The 18,486-nt window shown below is 41.6% G+C and overlaps 1 protein-coding gene across 1 annotated transcript in view; it reads left to right on the top strand.

The window, feature by feature from the left end:
• The window catches only part of arhgap32b (Rho GTPase activating protein 32b), a 127,954-nt gene that overhangs the window by 65,493 nt on the left and 43,975 nt on the right, over positions 1-18,486 (top strand). The window contains exons 3-5 of the mRNA XM_085364282.1: positions 442-547; positions 5,085-5,179; positions 5,410-5,494. Of these exons, the coding sequence (XP_085220408.1) occupies positions 442-547; positions 5,085-5,179; positions 5,410-5,494 (286 nt within the window). The remainder of the gene's footprint in view (positions 1-441; positions 548-5,084; positions 5,180-5,409; positions 5,495-18,486) is intronic.

Below are 18,486 nucleotides of genomic sequence, written 5' to 3'. Positions count from 1 at the left end.
CTAGTACAGGAGTCTATAACCATCCGTAAAACCCAGCCTGTGTCGTACCAGTGGTGATGGGAATCTTGTCAAAATTTGATGGAATTATGAAGGTAGAAAGTGGACTTTGAGCCACCATGTAATACCATCTGGAAAGCGTCTGATTGGCAGTGTCTTTGTTTTTCAGTATGACAATAATCCCAAACGTATTATTTTATATTTTCCTAGCAAAATATAAAGGAATAAAGCTATGTATTAGATTTAAATGCATTGAAAAGCAACATTTGGGATTCTATTTATTCACTCGTACTGGATAAATTCATATTTCATGAAGTTGAGATCGTTATACCAGGCATTTGGCATAGCACTTTCACATATATACATACACTAAGAGTGATACTGTGATAGTCCAGTGTGTGCCATTTGAGTTCTAAGCTTCTGTTTGTGTGTGTCTGGCTGCAGGGGTCTGAGACCTGGACGTCATCTGGAGGACGACAACCTTGTGCCTGAACTGGCTCACATCCATCCCAGAGAGAGACCAGACTGGGAGGAAACCATCAGTGCCATGGTGAGAAACACTTGACTTTTTTTAACATGGATTTTTAATTAGAAGCATCATCCATCTTTTCTTTTTCTTCTTTTTTCTTTCTTTCTTTTTTTTTTAAACCTACCCACTTATGCTCAGAGTGAGCTGCTTGAAATATCACCCTGTGGCTGGGTGACTCCCCCTCGCTGGGTGATGGTAACAGGGTGTTAAAGAACGGTTATAAACCAGGTTAATAGTGCTTGCTTGTCAGTGAGTACTACATCTAGAAAGAAATGTGGCCTGTGAAAGTAATCTGATGCAATCTTTTTTCCAAGGAGTATGTACGTGTTCCTCATTCCTTCATTCTGATGGGACTTTAAGTTTTTGTGTGTGTGTGTGTGTGTGTGTGTGTGTGTGTGTGTGTGTGTGTTTTGTTTCCTTTTGTTTTTTAAATGCACTAAGACACAATTTCCTGTATTCCTGTATTCAGACTGTTCCAGATAAGGAGAATATACCTTTAACCAGTAAATGAAAAATGGATTAAGATTCTTATATCAAGCAGGCTTATCACTGTAACGTTCTGCTGATTGTTGATTGTTGATGGTAGAATATTCGGGAGGGAAGAAATGTCATAAACTGGCTTGTTGCAACAGTGGCATCCTGTTATAGTACGACAGTGAAATTCAGCGACAGTGAAATTCAATATATTTGTATACATTTAATGCAGGACTGTCAGTTTCTACCATCAGTTCAGCTCCATCAACAAAATACATCATTAGTATTTGCAAACATTAAAAAAGCTTTGAAGAAAAAGGGAACCAAAATCCAGGTATCTGAGGTCCAGATGACTCCAGCCTGCAGGGGAAATTGTGCACCTTTCACTTTTGCCATGCATTTGTGTCGCCAGCTCATTTTGCTGTGTTTGTCAAATGTGATCTATGTAAAACCTTTAAGTTGAACTTATTGTTTTGTCCTGTGATCACCGCACTTCAGTAAAGTCAGTCATTCCTGACACGTCTGATCCATGATCCAGTGAGAACACCTCCCCACCCTGTCGGCTTGTTTGTTGCCTGTCACTTCCTTATCAGTCTGTTTTTAAGCCACTGGGCCGATGACATGTCTGTCTCTCGTATTGAAAACTGTCTCTCTTTTGCTCCCAAAAGCCTGCTGAACCTTAATGCAGACTGTTGGTGTTCTAAACCTACCACACTCCAAGCTCTTCGCACAGATCGGTCATCAACAGATCGGTCTGATTATTTCATCTCTCCGTGCTCGTCCCATTCACCAGACGCCATTCATTCATTATTTCCTTTCCTCTTATTTAGTTCGGGTCTTGCTTCCTGCATCGGCAGCACCGTGAAAATGAGGCCGTCTCCATGGTAACATGTCGAGCCACCCGTGGTTGGCGCGTGGTTGGAGCGGTATCACGACTGCTCATTTCGATCGGGCAACAGAGAGGAAGAGAAACAGCAAGAGAAATCTGAGCAACCTATTGAATATTATTTAGAGAGGCGGTGCTTTTAATACTGCGTGTGTGCGATTGTTTGCTCAGTTTGCGATACGGCTGTGTCCACTGGGGCACTATGCATCATTTATGTCTCCAGTGGTTGGAAGACATGATGAAAAGAAGTGTGAACAACTTGGTGTAAGCTGTCACACCAACGCCCTGGTGCACTGTGTAGGCTAGATCATATTCTAGTAGAACAAAACCCGCACGCACCCGTGCAACGTGATCATCATCAGCAACTTAAATACCTGCAGTCTACATGACATGCAACATTCCTATTTTAGCAACGATACAAGATAATTCGGTTCGTTTTTTATTTTATTTTATTTAGATTTTATTTTGTCTTACCAACAAGCACTTGTTTATGTTCAGATACAGAGTGTTTGTCTGTAGTGGTAAAAAAGTTACAACTGTAATTGTAGCGAGTGATGTAGCTTTAAAATGAAATCAAAAAACGATGTTAGTAGCTCACAATCTCCCCCCCCCCATTAAATCTTCATGTGATGCAGAAACGCAGCTCTGGCTGTTTGATGTGTCCGGGCTTCTTGTTGTGTATGTAAAACGCAAGGCATGATATCGCCCAATGAGAACACAGTGAGTTTATACATGTCGTCAGAGCTGTGAAAATGAGAACTGTGACAGGCACAATACTGTGTTTTGCATTAGCACTGTGAAACGATGAGATTATCACCACGTTTTGTGTGGCAGATGACTGAAAAACAAAGGTACTAAGTATTTTATCGCTGTTCAATTCATAGTAGGATGCAAGAGGGTAGATGTAAGTGTGTAGTAAGCTTTATTACCAAATAGGACTAATCATTGCAGCCAGCTCACTGATAGTTAAACAAAAACTGTAGTAACCAATATAACCACCTTCTCACTGGCAGCATAACTTGAGAGAGCAAATTTAATCCTGCTGTACAGAAACAGCTACAAGTGCTCCATCTTTCACCTCTACCTGGGCCCTTTTAGCACCTGGAATAGAGGTGGTGCAGAAAGTCTCAGTGGTCTGACCGCATATGCAAAGCACCGTACCTGTCAGCGGCTGTGGTGAGGTTACAAGCTGAATGAATGAAGCTTTCACAGTTCTGTAACCTTGCCTAAGTCATGCTCCTGTTTTCTTACACAGCTTCACAGCGAGTAAATCCACTGATTAAAATCTGCTTGCACTAAAGTAGATTCCCCAGACTCTTACCACATCTGCTTTTGATTTTCAGTCTAATTTAAGCTAAATGATGCGAATGGCTTTATTTTTGAACACGATAACAACCAGAGTGAGTGGCTGTCGGTGAATCTGTGTGGGGAGTGGTCTTTTAGTCAGAGACTGCAGAAATGCTTCTCAACCAACTGTGCCTGATGCTTTTAGATGTTCAACATAGTTTCCAAGTCAAACTGTTGTTGTTATTGTTCATAATGCTCAGATTCTTCCATCTTATGTATAAGAATTAAATGACTAAAAATAACAGTTCCTGACTTGATTCCTGCTACTGAGCATGAGTTAAAAATCAGTCGGTTCTGGAATAATCTTCATACAAAAACAGGACTGACTGTGATATTTTAAGTCTGCACAGTACACACTATGGACTGAACGCTGTTTCATAACATGTGTAAGTGTGCAAAGACCTTGAAACACTCCCTCGGCTTGTCCATTAACCACATGTATGTGAGGCATTCATGACATTACTATACATTTAAATTAGGGATACACAAATGTAGCTTTTTCCAGCACTAATATGCTACAGATGTCTGCCAGGCTGCATTTAAGTGTTGCTTTCGAAAATAAAATGTAATCTATGTAATGTAATAAAATGAATCTAGTAATTATTAGTAAAATAATAATAACAACAATAATAATAATAACAATAGAGTGAAGATCCAATTTTGATTGATCTCCTTTATTTGCAGTCATGTTATTTCAGCTCGGTGTGAGAGGAGGATTTGCGTCATACTGCTGTTATTTACAGTCATCCTTACACACATTGTAAAGCTGACAATAGAAGTGAAATATTTATCAAGGTGGCAGCAGGTTATGTTATAGGAAGTGCAATAAAAGCTTCGGAATCAAACATAACAAGAATGAGAATGAGCAACATATGAGAGAGAAGAAAACAAAAAAGCCTTGTTGTTGATGAAGCTGCTCAGCTGTCAGCTGACCACAGTCTGCAGTTTAGTCAAATATTATTGCAAAGCATATAAAGAAAAGCTGTTGGTGATGGAGGCGTGAAGTATCTTCACGCTGCTGTTGCTTGACTGTTAACTTCCTCCATGCTAAGTTAGCGTTTCCGCTACCAGCTGAGACGCTGCTGCTCACGGCTGGCGTGGTAAACACTGAACAGAACTACAACAATCACCCTCGTAGATGTGCCCATTTTCACCCATCAGGCCCTAGTTGGCATGTGTACAGGTATTCTTCAGACATCTTTAACACTTGTGTTTTCTGCTCTTGGCTCTGTATGATGTGAGTGAGGGGATATCCCTAATAAAACTATTCTGACTGTGAGAATAGAAAAGCCCTCCCACATGCTGTTCAAACCTTCTGCAGCGAATCAGAAGAAAGCTGGCTTAAAGGAAGACGGGCTTGTTTTAGAGGGTGAATTGAGATAAATAAGGATTAATGTGTCCTGTGAATCATGCAGAATTACTCTGCCAGAGTCCGAGAATAAAAAATATGAAGTTTAAAACAGCAAACGGAAAGTGCACATATGAAGCAATTCAAAGACCAGGATGAGCTGGGAGAAAATAATAATTCTCAAAGGAATCATACTGTTGTCCAGTCAACTAACAAGCTGCACACGTGTCAGTCAGCAGGATCAGCAGGGCTCAGCTCATCCAAACACATTAGATGGAGTCAAACAGCATATTGCTGTACAGCACTGGTTACACAAGGCTGTTAGGATTTTTGGAAAGTCATTACCTGATCTGATCTAAGCAAACTGGTGCTACACATAAACCTAATTAACTGAATGATGTGCAGTTGTATGAATTAGCTGGCTCCGCTCATTAAATCGATGCTTTGGATCGGACTGGAAGTGTGAGCTCTCATGTTTGTGTGCTTTGTTTTGGTTTTTTTAGGCAAGGAGTGCTGAGATCCCTGAGCTGAGGACTGAGCCCCTCATGCGCTCATGCAGCAGCAGCACAGCCAGCATGAAGGTCAAGAATGTCAAGAAGTGAGTGGGCACGTGGACACACAAACTCACAGCTCTCACATTTCTCCTCTGTCCATTTCTGATATCGCTCCAAACTGGCTGTTTATCGAGTCTGTTTCTGTGCCTGCCTCGTGCTTTCGCTCCCTCTGTTTGCATTGCCCTCGGCTTTTTCTGCTAATCATACACACTCCAAGCTGTTACCATATGAAGAGAATGAAGTGCTAACCAAACTGTGTGTGTTGCATTTGCAGACTTTGCTTCACCAAGGGCCATTTCCCAAAACTGGCAGAGTGTGCTCATTTCCACTATGAAAATGTGGACTTTGGTACAATTCAGGTACAGTCTTGAAGCTTTTTGATTCCTTCTCTTGAATTTCTTAATGCTTTACAAACACCTGGTGTGAGAAAGGGTTAAAGCTGGTGCGGCATGTGTGCATCAGTAGCATGGCTTTTAAAAACTTTGATTGGGATTATGAGTTTAAAATTACAGCGCCACAAATGTCAGCGATGTTGTGGATGAACCTTTGCACAGCTTATTGAAAAATACTCGCTCTCACTGAGAAGAAATTGGCTGATGATATTTGTAAAGACTGAATGAAGCAGGACTTCTCCACATGATGTCAGGTAGAACTTTTTTGCCATTGATGCATGGAGATTGTTGGTGTTTGCTATGGTTTCCTGGTTCCTTAAATGCCCCATTTTGCTAATATAATATAAATATAAGATCTTTAAAAAGTTTTCTTCTACCACAGTCTCTCCTGGAGATTCCTCCACATAGCTCCCTCGTGTCTTTGCCTTTATTAACCTTAGTGGCTGTTGAGTCCCAAGCTGAGTCACAACTTGCTTTGCCAGCAGTTGTCTTTGCAGTCTGTTTTGATGTTTTTAAAAGTCCCCCCCATGCTTTAAAATATCCAAACTAGGAACTGTGAACCAAGTGTTTTTTAATCCCACCTGCACCCTGGTTAAATATTTGAATTGTTTGTTACACTTTCTGTGTGGAAAAGGATTTTTTTTTTAACTAGTTAAAAACAAAAAAAATCAAATGGGAATGCCTGAGTAACTCAGTGAAAAGCCTGTGCCCCTGTAGTACAGGTATGTCTGATATTTCATTTGATTATTTTATTTTACTGTATTTTTTGGACCATAAAGCGCACCGGATTATAAGGCGCATTAAGCGAAACAAAACAGTCAGATAAGTCAAACTTTACTCAACTCATTCTTCTGGCTTCCTCCACTTCCGTACCATTGATTCATTAATGTTGAATTCTCTGGCAGCTGCTCTATTCCCATGTTGTTGCAGTATATTAATGACTAACCTTGTGTTGTGGATCGATTATCTCAGTTGTTCTCCTGACTGAAGTTTGGCCCGTGTATAGCATCCTGCTATGCAATTGCATTTGTCCCTGACCATCAGGAACCTTCACGTTAACTTTTATCGAGTGGGGAAAAAAGTTAGCGTTCATCCTCCAGCTTCACTGTGTTTATGTTATGCTAACATAGCTGTGTAGCTAGCGATCACGTAGCACATCATTATATACCAGCTAGCCCAACTTCAGTAACCCTGCAAACGTCACTGCTGTTTAGTTTTCTGTCTTCATTTATGTTGGAAGTGATAGCAGAGCTGTACGTTTGAATTTCTTCAGAAATCTCTGTCAGAACATGCTATTTCATGTTTAGGTGGAAGCTAGCAAGCTAACTTCCTGCGAACTTCTAACTCAGTTAAATTTAATAAATTCTGTTTTCATGGATGCCTGGATGTTAAACTTCATTGTTACACCTGGTAAAGCAGCAACACTGATCATTTTATTAAAGATGAAAGAATTTAGACAGTTTTTAACTCTCAGTGATGCTGCAGTGTTCGTTTGTTTTTGGGACCTGAAGTGGGCGGAGTTTCGGACCAAGATTACTCCGTGAGGCTCCTGACTACAGTAGTCATAATGCTCCGACAACCCATCAAGCCGTGTGGCTTTGTAGGTTAGCAAAGTAATACTAAAACATTTTTGACAGATTCTTGTGCGTCATGTACCACATAAAATCGGTTCAAGGTCAGTAAGCACAACCAGAATTTAACATAAGGCGCACTGATGATTTTTGAGAAAATGAAAGGATTTTAAGTGCGCCTTATAGTGCGGAAAGTAGTTTATTTTAGTTTTACCAAACATTTATTCACTGATCTTTTAAATGTTTAATTTTGAAGTTGTGCTTTACGTTTGTGAAAGATGATGATGTTCAGCACCACAGTGCAGTAAATACAGCTGATCTCTGACTCTTACTTTGGTGACTGGTGGGGTTGTGAGGTTAAAATATCTATCTTATGAATCCTTAAACACATTGTCAAGAGGAACTGTGCTGCAGTCAACTGTAGTGAGAGCTTTTTTTTACCCAGCCAGTTTTGTCATTACTACAAGAAGCCAGTAGGGGTCACCAGTCAGCTAAATCGGGTTTGATTTAGCTGACTATTGCTATAGCTGACTATCCCACTGCTATTGCAACGGCAGAGTGAGAGTTTGCTGTGTTGTATTTTACGTGCAGGTCATTTGTTGATCTAACTCCACCCGTCCACTCATTGTATACATCTCAAGCTAATTTAAATTGTCTACAGCCAGTAGATTGGTTGTCCTTTTGTTTGGCCAGCTGATCCTTTCCTGGTTTTCATATGCCTTTAAGTAGCCTTGTGTCTTTGTGTTGCCTCCTGTGTACTTTTAGTATTCAGTGCAGCTCCTGCCTCTTCTTCTGAGCCAGCTGAACCCCAGTGGAAACTCATGTCTTCTGTGTTTGCTTAGGGATTAATTATTTGCTATTTGTTCCCCATGTCACTCAATATATTATGTCTTATCTCGCCTCAACCAAACATGTTTGCTTGTTTAATGAATTGGTCACAACTGCATTCTATTCACTTGCTCCCTAATGATTCTGACACGGCATAAATAGTAAAGCTTTTTATAAATGATAAGTGAGAATGTTGATGCCCAAGAAATCATTCAGGGTGTTTCATAGACACGCTGCTGCACATTTTTACATCTTCTTCACAGATTCTATGAACAGCACAGATTTTCACATTAACTATATTTCATTTTTCCTTATGCATCTCCACCATTGAAGTGAAAAAATCCCAAATAAATAGTAATGTATGTGGAGCAGGTCCAGTGAGGTTTTATGTTTCCTCTGTGCTGGACTGAGGCAGGGTAGGACTTAGGTTCAGCTTTGGAATTGGGCCTTCTGCTGGAATACTTATTCCATTATTCCATTATTATTATTTCACTTCCATAATAAAAATCTTTGCCAGAGGAGAATGTGAGTCACACAAAGTTTTGTTGTGGAAAAATAATAATGGCACAGTCCCACAAGCCCTGAGAGCACCACTTACGTGGCAGTCCTTTTCTTATGATGCTGGTTGTTTATGTTCTTCTGGCAAAGATGGAGACATGGCTTAACCTTTACTTTCAAAGTCTTTTAAATCTTCTCTGTGGCTGCTCACAGAGTGGTCTGTTCATTACATTTTAATGTGTCCGTGTGCTCTGTGTTGATTCACTGTTTGCTCCGTTTTGACACAAAGAAGTGGCATTACTGGTCACATGTTTGGGGTTTTCAGCCAGTCGTGCTGCTGATGAAGTGCTGTTCTGATGTAATCGTAAAAGAGGCCGTTTCAGACATATTATTTTTGGAGATTTGGTTAATGACAAGTGCTGAATAGTGTATGCACACTTGAGTGCAGCCAGCTACACATTTTTGTGTCGATTTGGGTTTTAAAAAGCCAAAATGATGCGATGCAGTCTTACACTTTAATCAATTCAGATTCAGACTATAAAAAATGAAAACAATATCATGCATTGCTTTTGTCCTCAGAGGGTTTCTTTGCAGTGTATTGACAACTGTGACTTGCTGTGAAATTTAGTCCAGACATCGTATTCCTCAGAGGAAGAATCTGGTTTAAATGTTAAATAAATGAAAACAAAAGCATAACCTTACAGTGGTGTTGACAAAGTAAGGTTCTTCCAACCTTCTTCTGTCTGACTGTACCTTAACAAGACTTCCAAATTAATCTAGTGCAGAACTTTTTGCTTATTTAGTTGCTTTGATGTTAGAGAAACTTGTTGCCTTAAAATACTGTTGCTCTAAAAAGATTTGCAGGCCATACAGAAAGGATCTAATGACAGCAGCTTTTCCTTTTTGTACATTCTATGCTGTTACAAATCTGAATAGAGTCACTCCAAAAAGACTATAATTGATTTGATGATGGTGCTGTGACATCAGACACAAATGCATCACAAATGATCTTTGGAAAATATAAAAAAATATCTTTTTATCTTGACAGCTGTTCGAGACTAATTATAATAACCATTATGCCTAATTTTTGCACTTCTGAAAGCATTTAAAAACAATGGCACTAGATAGAAGGTTGTTACTAACTGACAGCTGACACTTCAATGCTACACTATATGAACAAAGAATAGTATATTTAGGTTTTTCTACAAATATCTATGACATTTGTCTGAGCTTATTTTCCAACGAGGTCATTTGTGGCATTTCTCTAAGAAATACGTTTGATTGTGGTTCTTATGTGAAGCCACAGGTGGTTCAGAATAGGTTTTACTTAAAGAAAGGAATCCTGGAACGTATCCCAGCTGTCATAGAGTGAGAGGTGGGGTACATCATGGACAGGTGACTGGCCTGTTGCAGAGTTTTCATCTGGATTATGATAAATGTGAATGTTTTATTTCATCACTTAGGGTGCCAACATTCAAAAACATCTTTTTTTTCCCCCCTCTATGTCTAACACATGTAGTAGTAGTGGTAGTAATAATAAGGACTAAATCTGTGACCTTAGCTACATCCTGGTGCCCTGTGGCTGCACAGTCATGTATGAGTTTGATTTGGCAGACATTGATGTTTTGGAGCAAACAGAAGCAGGAGTGATGGCTCCAAGTAGGACTCTTGTTTGTTTCTCTGCAGCTCTCATTAGGATGAGTAAGCCTTCCTTTCTTTTAATTGAACTAGCTTCAGGCGGATCTAGCGCAGACTTCACATCAAAGTGAGTGGTCTGAAAAAATGCAGTTTAGGTCATCTTGCTATGGGTGGCCATGAAAGTTTGTATTGATTTTGGCACAGTACTGTTGGTGCACTCTTGAGAATCTATTAAATGTCAAAACTTAGAAACCTATTAAGTTGGATGTAGAGAGGGTGGATGAATTGGTATTGATTAACCTTGTCTGACACTTTAAATCCTCTGTGCATTGGCTAAAACCATTCCTAAGAGAATGGATAAGTCCCTGCTGATATTTGTGTCATTCTGTGCTGCTGTGTATGCTGTCCTCCACTCTTTCTGAAGCTAGTGCTTGAGGCTGGAATCTGAAGTATGCAGAAGAGACCTCAGCCAACTGAATTCACTGCTGGTTATTTAATCTACTTGAGACAGATATGGTTTTGCACCAAATGATATACACGCCATCTAAAACAACGTTGATATCAGTGCATGGGATAAATGAAATGACAGGTGAACAGTTGGATGTGAGATGAAAGGGCAGATTTAGATACTCTGGTCAGATTGATTTCGTTCTGTTCTCATTGTATAGGTCACAGCAGTAGTCAAGGAGCTTTAAAAGGTAAAGACCCACAATATTAGATATATTACCCCAATAATTAGGTAATTCTTTATAAGCCAGCACATGGCGACGGTAGTGTGAAGCCTTTAAGGTTCAGGAAGAGGCAGCGCATACAGAGTTGAGGATAACAAATTGAGCAAAGCACAAACTGTAAACTACAGAAGGTGCTCAGTGCATCGTGGATGTTCCTCAGCAGCCCGAGCACCTGATCCAGCTCTAAGCTAAATGAATATTTTAATCCTAATGTTGAAAGTATCGATGTGTGTGTCTCCTGAAGCTAAACTAGAAGCTGATTCCTCTCTAGAAGACTGATAGCTGAAGACTCGACCTTGTATTCTATATTAGTTGTTAATTTTTAATTAATACTGTTTGTCAGAATGGCTCTGGCCTTTCCTCTGTGACCTGGCACACTGTCACAGTGTGTTGGCCCATGCATGCACTGCCCCCCCATAGTCTGTGCCCTCCATGATGTCTCGGTTGAATCGCCCCCAGCTTCTCGCTCTTCCTCTTAGCCCCTCCCAGCCTTGCAGGCCAAGGGCTGCATGACAAAGTCTGGAGCCAGAGACCAGCAAAGTAAATGTATTGACTTCATCACCACTGTCCCACTGTGCCTGCCAACTAGCCAGCCAGCACCACTCACCCTTATTGTTGCTCATTAGCCTAGCATTTTGCCCTGCCTTTTCCACATTGACCACACTGAAGACCACACTGTTACACATTTTACTAATAAAATGTGTGTGAGGGTGAAAGTCACACAAACAGGTCCTTTCCAGAAACAGTGTTAGTGGTGCTGACCGCTGTCATCTGTACGATTATTAACAGTATTTAAGTTATTCACAGGCGTCAGAAATGGCTAAAGGTTGTTGTGTGTGTGTGTGTGTGTGTGTGTGTGTGTGTGTGTGTGTGTGTGTGTGTGAGACAGTAACGGGCTGTTTCATTCTGTCATTTAGTCATTTCTGTTATGCATCTCTGTCTGGGGTGCAGTTATAACACTGTAATGTAAAGTCTCCAGAGATAAGTTGACATGGTCACAAAAAACAGGCAAGCACGTGGACGGCTGCTCGGACTGCCTCACTCACCGTCTGATGATGAAATTTAGGTCATCAGACCCACACTTGGTCTGTGCTCACAATCTGTGCTTCTCTTACACTATTTGAAGCCTTCGGCCTTATTTTCTTCCGTTTTGGCTCATTATCTTGGTGTAGGATGAAGTCTGCATCAGCCAATCTGTTTGCCTCTGCTTCAACACATTTCAACACAGTATAGTACACTACTACTACGAGCAGGACAGTACTCTCCCAGAAATGCATTAGAGGGAGTAGTAGTGCGATTTGTTCCAGCACCGCCTTTGTACACACACAACAGCACTGAAGACACTAATAGGACTGAAACACTGAACCAAGTACAATGCCATAAAGTGCATTATGGCAGACTTATAGTAAGAAACATTGAGTGTGACTTTTAAGGTGGATAATCATGGAAATAAACCAGTTTAACAGCTGTTAAGAGCCTTAACAAATATGGGAGAGACATGGTTTACAAAGTTATTAACCACATAAAACTTTACATTGGCATTTGTTAGTGTGTCAGCAGTTGGATGAGTGATTGAATGTTAGGTGTGTAATGTGAGCCCTAAAGTAACCAGTTCAAAACCAACCAGACAAATAACACGGTGCAGGGTGAATGGAGAGAGAGAGAAAGCTGAGGTATGCTCCGAGGAGAGTGGCCAGGTGCTCCCAGTTACCGCACCTACCAGCAACCTGGAAGACGACACGTACAAGCAAAACACAGCAGGCGCAGGCCAACGCAGAGGGCTGTCAGACACATGTGAAAGAACGCCCCCTCTCTCATGCTGACGGTGGTTCAGGCAGTTATTGAGGGTGTGATTTGTGTGTGGGTGAATAACAGTAGCAGGGTGTGTGTGCAGCCATGTATGTGACGAAGACTGACGTCCCTCTCAGGGCTCCTTTAGACCGCCTTGCTGTGCGTTGCTGTACAGCTGATGTGTCTCAGCTGCTCCTGTGACAGACTAGAGGAAGGGTGATGAGGGCCTGTCTTTATTTGTCTCTTTTCTTACTCCTCCATTCGGCTTTCTAGCCATCTCCTGCTCGAGTCCATCCCCAGCATCGACACAAAATACGCTTCTCCTGCCCAGTCACCCCCTCTGCTCACAAAGCACCGTGAGAGATGCATTCCCTCCCCCCCAGTGGGACCCAATCCATCAGCTGCAATACAACTCCAAAGCATACAGCCAGGCAACCCGTCATTTAGAAACACAGGACACTTAACAATAACCTGCAGGTTTTCTAATGGGTTTCCATCTGTATGATATTTAGGGTCATACTGTGTGGTTGCCTGGAGAAAACAGAATGAGGGCCTTGGCCGACAGAGAGATGATGTCAGACCCTTTGTCACATGTTCATTCAGAGGACCGCTCTCCACTGCCTGTGAGCTGAGGATGATGTAACGCTTGGATGCATTCTGCCCTTGTTGGGGAAACAAAAGACCAGCCAGAGCCCCCATATACACACACACACACACACACACACACACACACACACACACACACACACACACACAATAACCATGAGACACAGAAATAATTTGAGCACCACAATGCTGTATGTCAGTGAAAGGTCTTTAGAGTTGGGTAAGAGTGCGCACACTCAAAGTTAAAGTAGTATAAAGCTGAAGAGTGGAGGTGAACTCAAAGGTTGAAAGGTCCTAAAAGTTTCAATAACAACAAATGTAACAAATGCATTAATAAATACTGCTAGACTTCAGCACTTTCCCTTTAACTAGAGCAGTGCCTGTTCAAGGGCAGTATAATAATGTTTTTATGCCTACATTCTACACATGTTACATGCATGCAAATACATCACCTGCTCCTGTGACAGACTAGAGGAAGGGTGATGAGGGCCGCTCAATTCCATTACCTATGGGGTAATGGAACTGAGGTAAAAAAAAGAAGAAGAAAAGAAAACATAAGGAAATGGCTTAAATTTTCATTACCATCAACACATCATCATCAGACAATCATGTTCTAAATTAATTTGTGCTGAGAATACACAAATACATTATATTCCAGATCAGTCCATTTTGAAAAATTTGAAGAAACATAACATAAATAACCACTTTTTTCATGCTGCAGTGGTTTAATAGGTCCTCTTTAGATGAATCAGGAGTGCTTTTGAGATCTTGGGTCTATTCCACATAGCTATGATGCTTTATGTCTTTATATTTTCTTTCTTTGTTGAGCTCAACTGGACGTATCAGACGCAACATTTCCTGTGAAGCAGAGGGAAAGCTCTCCCCACCAGCGACCATTAAGATCAGTTAATGTGTATCACATGCATGTGCGAAACAGGATTTTGTCATAAGGCAAATAGATCAGGTCTGCAGGCACATGTTCCCACTGTGCTGTTTTATATTTTATGATTTTCCCACAAAGAAGAAACATTACCGGTCCCCTCTGTTCCCTGTACCCTGTCTTCCTATAACATTTGCAGCTCGACTGGGCTGATTGATTTCCCTTTCCGCCTTTACACTTGACAAACCACGCTGTCCTGTCCTGACCTGCGGGGCCTAGAGTGAGGTTAACTCCTAGAAGCGCTGAAAGCACATTCACAAAGCCTCATTACTCATTTCTGCTCTTATAAAAATGAAGTTGGGCTTAAGACAACAAAGCTGCAAGCTTGTCATGGAGATACTTTTTCTTTGGTGTTTTCTGCATTCCAGTGTGAAACAGAATCATTTCAATGACATAAACCCAGGAAGAGAAGTGCTTGCATGTCCTCCTTTGTGTTCGTCAGTTTTTTTCGTCTATTTTGGGTCCTTGACCTGTGAAACATCGTCCAGTTAACTTTCTGCATTTGGACAAATATTAGCGTATTATTTGGAATATTAGCGATGCTGTGCTTTTGTCTTCACTCAGTGCAGGAGAGCCAGTGCCAATAAAGGTTGCTGTAACAGATGTTTCATTACCAAAGATGTTGATTACTGCTGTCATGGTCGTTTGGGTTTCGTGCAGATGTTGAGCTCACTGATGCACTTTTTTTCCCCAGAATGTTGTATTGACAGTCTGAAAATTCCCACCCTGTGTCTGGATTGTTCTTGTTTGATAATCTTACTTAAATTGAGAGTCCATGTTGTAGGTTCACTGCAGCAACATCCATTTTCAAATACCGCACTTCGAATCTTTTCCAGATCTTTTATGGGCTTCATAAAATAAAAAAATACTGAATGAAATGCACGCATCTTACCAGCTTTTGGGTGAATTTCCAAATTGTATTTAAGCTCCCAAAAACAGGAAACTGTTTAGAAATGACCAATTCCTGTCGTATTTTTGTTCAGGCCCTGAAATCAAAGCTGAGAGTTTGCATGTTCATCAAATAACTTGAATATGTTTGCATGTAAGTGTAAACAACGAATTGTTTTCAAGTTCCAAAATGTATAGATTTATAATCTGTGTGCAAATATATGTACGCTAAAGTAAGAAAAGGATTTTTTGTTCCAAACCATCATCTCATCCCCTAACAGCGACCTCTCTCCCCCTGTTTAAATTCCATTGCTCTCCTCAGTACGGTTAGATCCCCATTTTTATTTTTATTTTTTTAGCTTTAATGATTTTAGATCCAGCTCCTTCACACTGCAGCAAAGGCCCACAGGCAGCCGTGCACTCAAAACCCCTTCAGCTCTACATCCGAGTAAAAATACTACAGTGTGAAAATGGTGCCACTGGAGACCCGCCATTTATTTTTAGTCATATTTTATGTTCTGCAAACTTCAGCCTGTAATCATAACACATTAATAAGAAGCTCTGACCTAGTGTACTGACATACACTTTAATAACTAGTAGAGAAATTTGATTTAATAAACTCATTCTGTTTGCGTAGTAGCGCAGGCGAATTTATTGGCCTGACACTTTTGTGTCAGGTTCTTGCAGCCGTTTGGACCGATCAGCTCTGCAGCAGAGAAAACAAAGTAGAGCAATCTGGGCTGCCGAGCACTGCTGCTCTATTTCGATACATCAAAATAATGTTGGTATTTTATTTTGAAGTGTTATACGTATAATTAAAAATATCATAAATGCTTGATACCGATCACACTGTTATTTTTATTCACACATTAGGGTAGCGTTTCTGTCGAGCCATCTGTTTGCCACGTTGGTCTGGACTGAAATATCTCAGTATCTGTGTGATGGATTAGACACAATGTGTAATATGCATAAATATTTTCTAGGCAGTGTGGTTAGTCTTCAAGGCTCACCATGAGGTTAACCTTTGTAGCTCTTGGTGACGTGTCTCCATTGGAAGTGCGTGTTGCAAACAACTTTTGTCCGTCAGCGAGGTGTGTATAGTAGAAACCCCACACACTCAGTGCCTGACTGCAGTTCTTTTCAACCTAACTTGGGTGTCTCTAATAACTAATTTTAGAGTCAGAAACAAAACTTGAGATTTCTCCACTGCTGTATTTTCTCCATAGCCAACACAGGAACGTGGGAAATAGTTGTGTTCAATCAGTGCTTTTAGCTTTTTGTGTCTGCAAGTTGGACTACAGTGATGTTTCCTGGAACAATAATATCCGACCTCTGCGCATGTGGTTTGGATAAATCAGTCCAACCTGTCACTGGCACAGCAGAGCAGAGACAGGATGAACTGGGTCATCATTGGATTATCATTTGATATTCATAAGCAGACTTATAGTAGAAAACGAAGTGAAGCTGTTCTCCAGCAATCGGTCAGAGCAGGCGTCTCAGCTGAGCAGCTCACGGCTTATGTGGAAATCTGTGTTTTTATGAAGGCTTAGAAAGTTTTGGCTCAGTGGTGACTGCTGTCACATTGCCCCATTCCTTTGGTAAAAGATAGTGCAGGTGGTGTTAGAGATATTATTTGTGATCGTCACACCATCTTGAGAAATCTGCGTAGAAGGACCGGACACACACACACACACACACACACACACACACACACACACACAGCAGTGTACTTCTAGGGTTTGGAACACACACTTCCCACTGCTGCTCTCCTTCGGCGTTGTACACGCCTTCTGAAGAACCCTCCCCCTCTCCACTCCAGCGTCACTAAAAACAGTCGAGAGCTCGTCAGTGCCATCACCACCACCTGTCCACTCACCTGCCTGGCACCGCCCCTTGAGCTCACTGCACCACCCCTCCCCTGCAGCTGAGCCAGGGACCACACCTCCGCCACTGTCTGTACCCATAAGTTGAATTGGACTGTGTGGATATTTGAACTGTTTGTTTGCATGTTTTTCACGCAGAACTGGGAGAGACTTGCACCCCCCCATGCGGCTCTGTACCCTCGTGGCTATTACCTTTTTGGTAAGCCAGGCTGTTTGCAGTCTCTTTTTAATCCATCTTATATGTGGATGGCACACGTGAAGTTGCCACAGCTGATTCAACTTCTGCTTCAGTTTTTTTAAGGTAGCTGGCTGGGAGCAGACCCTTTAGCAGAGCGTATTTTTGGTGACTCTATTTCTACTTTGCAAGTGGGGTAGGCTGGGAGCTTATTTAGGTTATTAGGTTATATGAATAGCTTCCCATTATTTACTGCATTTGCAGATCATCACTTATTGAAAAGCTTAATTGGGTGCATTTTGAAGTTTGATAATGGGAAGTCATGGTAATGGTTTTCTTGGAAGAGCTGAATGTCTCCTCAGTAGATCACTTTCAGTCAGATGCCACTTTGCTTGAGGACAGCACAGCGAGGACTGCAGATGTGGAAGGAGGGAAAACAGCTCCCTGGCAAGTGCACACACACCCTCTCCCCTCCCTTTCCTTCTCCTCTGCTCCTCTCTCTCTCCATCCCTGCTCTTTGTCCTGGGAACATACCAACCAGAGAGGGTTAAGAGGAGGCGAGAAGGGGGAGGGGTGATCCAGCATGTCAGACAGGGAAGAGGAGGAAAAAAGAGAATAGCATGTGGTGCAGGACACAGAGAGCAGACGGTGAGGTTGCCAGAACAGGACTGAAGAACACATCTTTCTTTTTGTTTTGTTTTTTGGACATTTAAACCAGGTTGTTTCCATTTATGTTTTGCTGCTGCTAGTCAGATTTTCAAAGTTGTGTTGGGTGCCAGCCTCCAGAGAAAGAAGGTTTAAAATTGGGCATCCCAATGGTGGAATGGAAGAGAAGGCAAAATGGAGGAGATGAAAGCTGTCCCGTTGAGTAATCCACCAAACCGGCTTTCATCCTCTAACACCAGCTGCTGATGATATTGTTGCCCCCTCCTCTCTCTTTCTCTCTCCGGATCCCACACTGGGAGTGCTTACACTGTATGTGAAAGAAAGTGGGGAGCTGACATTTACGTCCCGCCAAGGGGAATTGTGCTCCGTGGCGGAGAAACCCAAGCTTGGATGTACATTCTTAGACTTGAGGAACAGAGACTGGACAGGTGTTGGAGCGTTAAGGAGCTGCATGAAGGGAAGGAACGTAAACCAGAGCTGACCTACTGTAAGTATGAGGGCTTTTTCTGCCCTTTCAGTTCTTTCTGTAACAGTGTTCTGCTGCTGCGGTTACAGAGCTGTGCTTCCCCGTTGTCCTTGTGTGCCTGCAGGACTCGTGAAAAAAAGCTTGTGGCCGAGATATCGGTGTGGCACTGCATGCAGAAACCTTTGTTAGAGCGACAGCTGAGTTTAACACGGATCTCCAAGTAAATGTCTTTGGAAAATGATCAACGTGAAAGGGCTTTTCTCTTTCTTTTAGGAATT

The sequence above is a fragment of the Diplotaxodon limnothrissa genome, linkage group LG10, assembly GCF_057381915.1.
Source record: "Diplotaxodon limnothrissa isolate DT_005_m linkage group LG10, D_limnothrissa_male_GT1.1, whole genome shotgun sequence".
Classification (NCBI taxonomy): domain Eukaryota; kingdom Metazoa; phylum Chordata; class Actinopteri; order Cichliformes; family Cichlidae; genus Diplotaxodon; species Diplotaxodon limnothrissa.
Note: the sequence above shows the minus strand (reverse complement) of the source record. Positions and strands in the feature narration are given on the sequence as shown.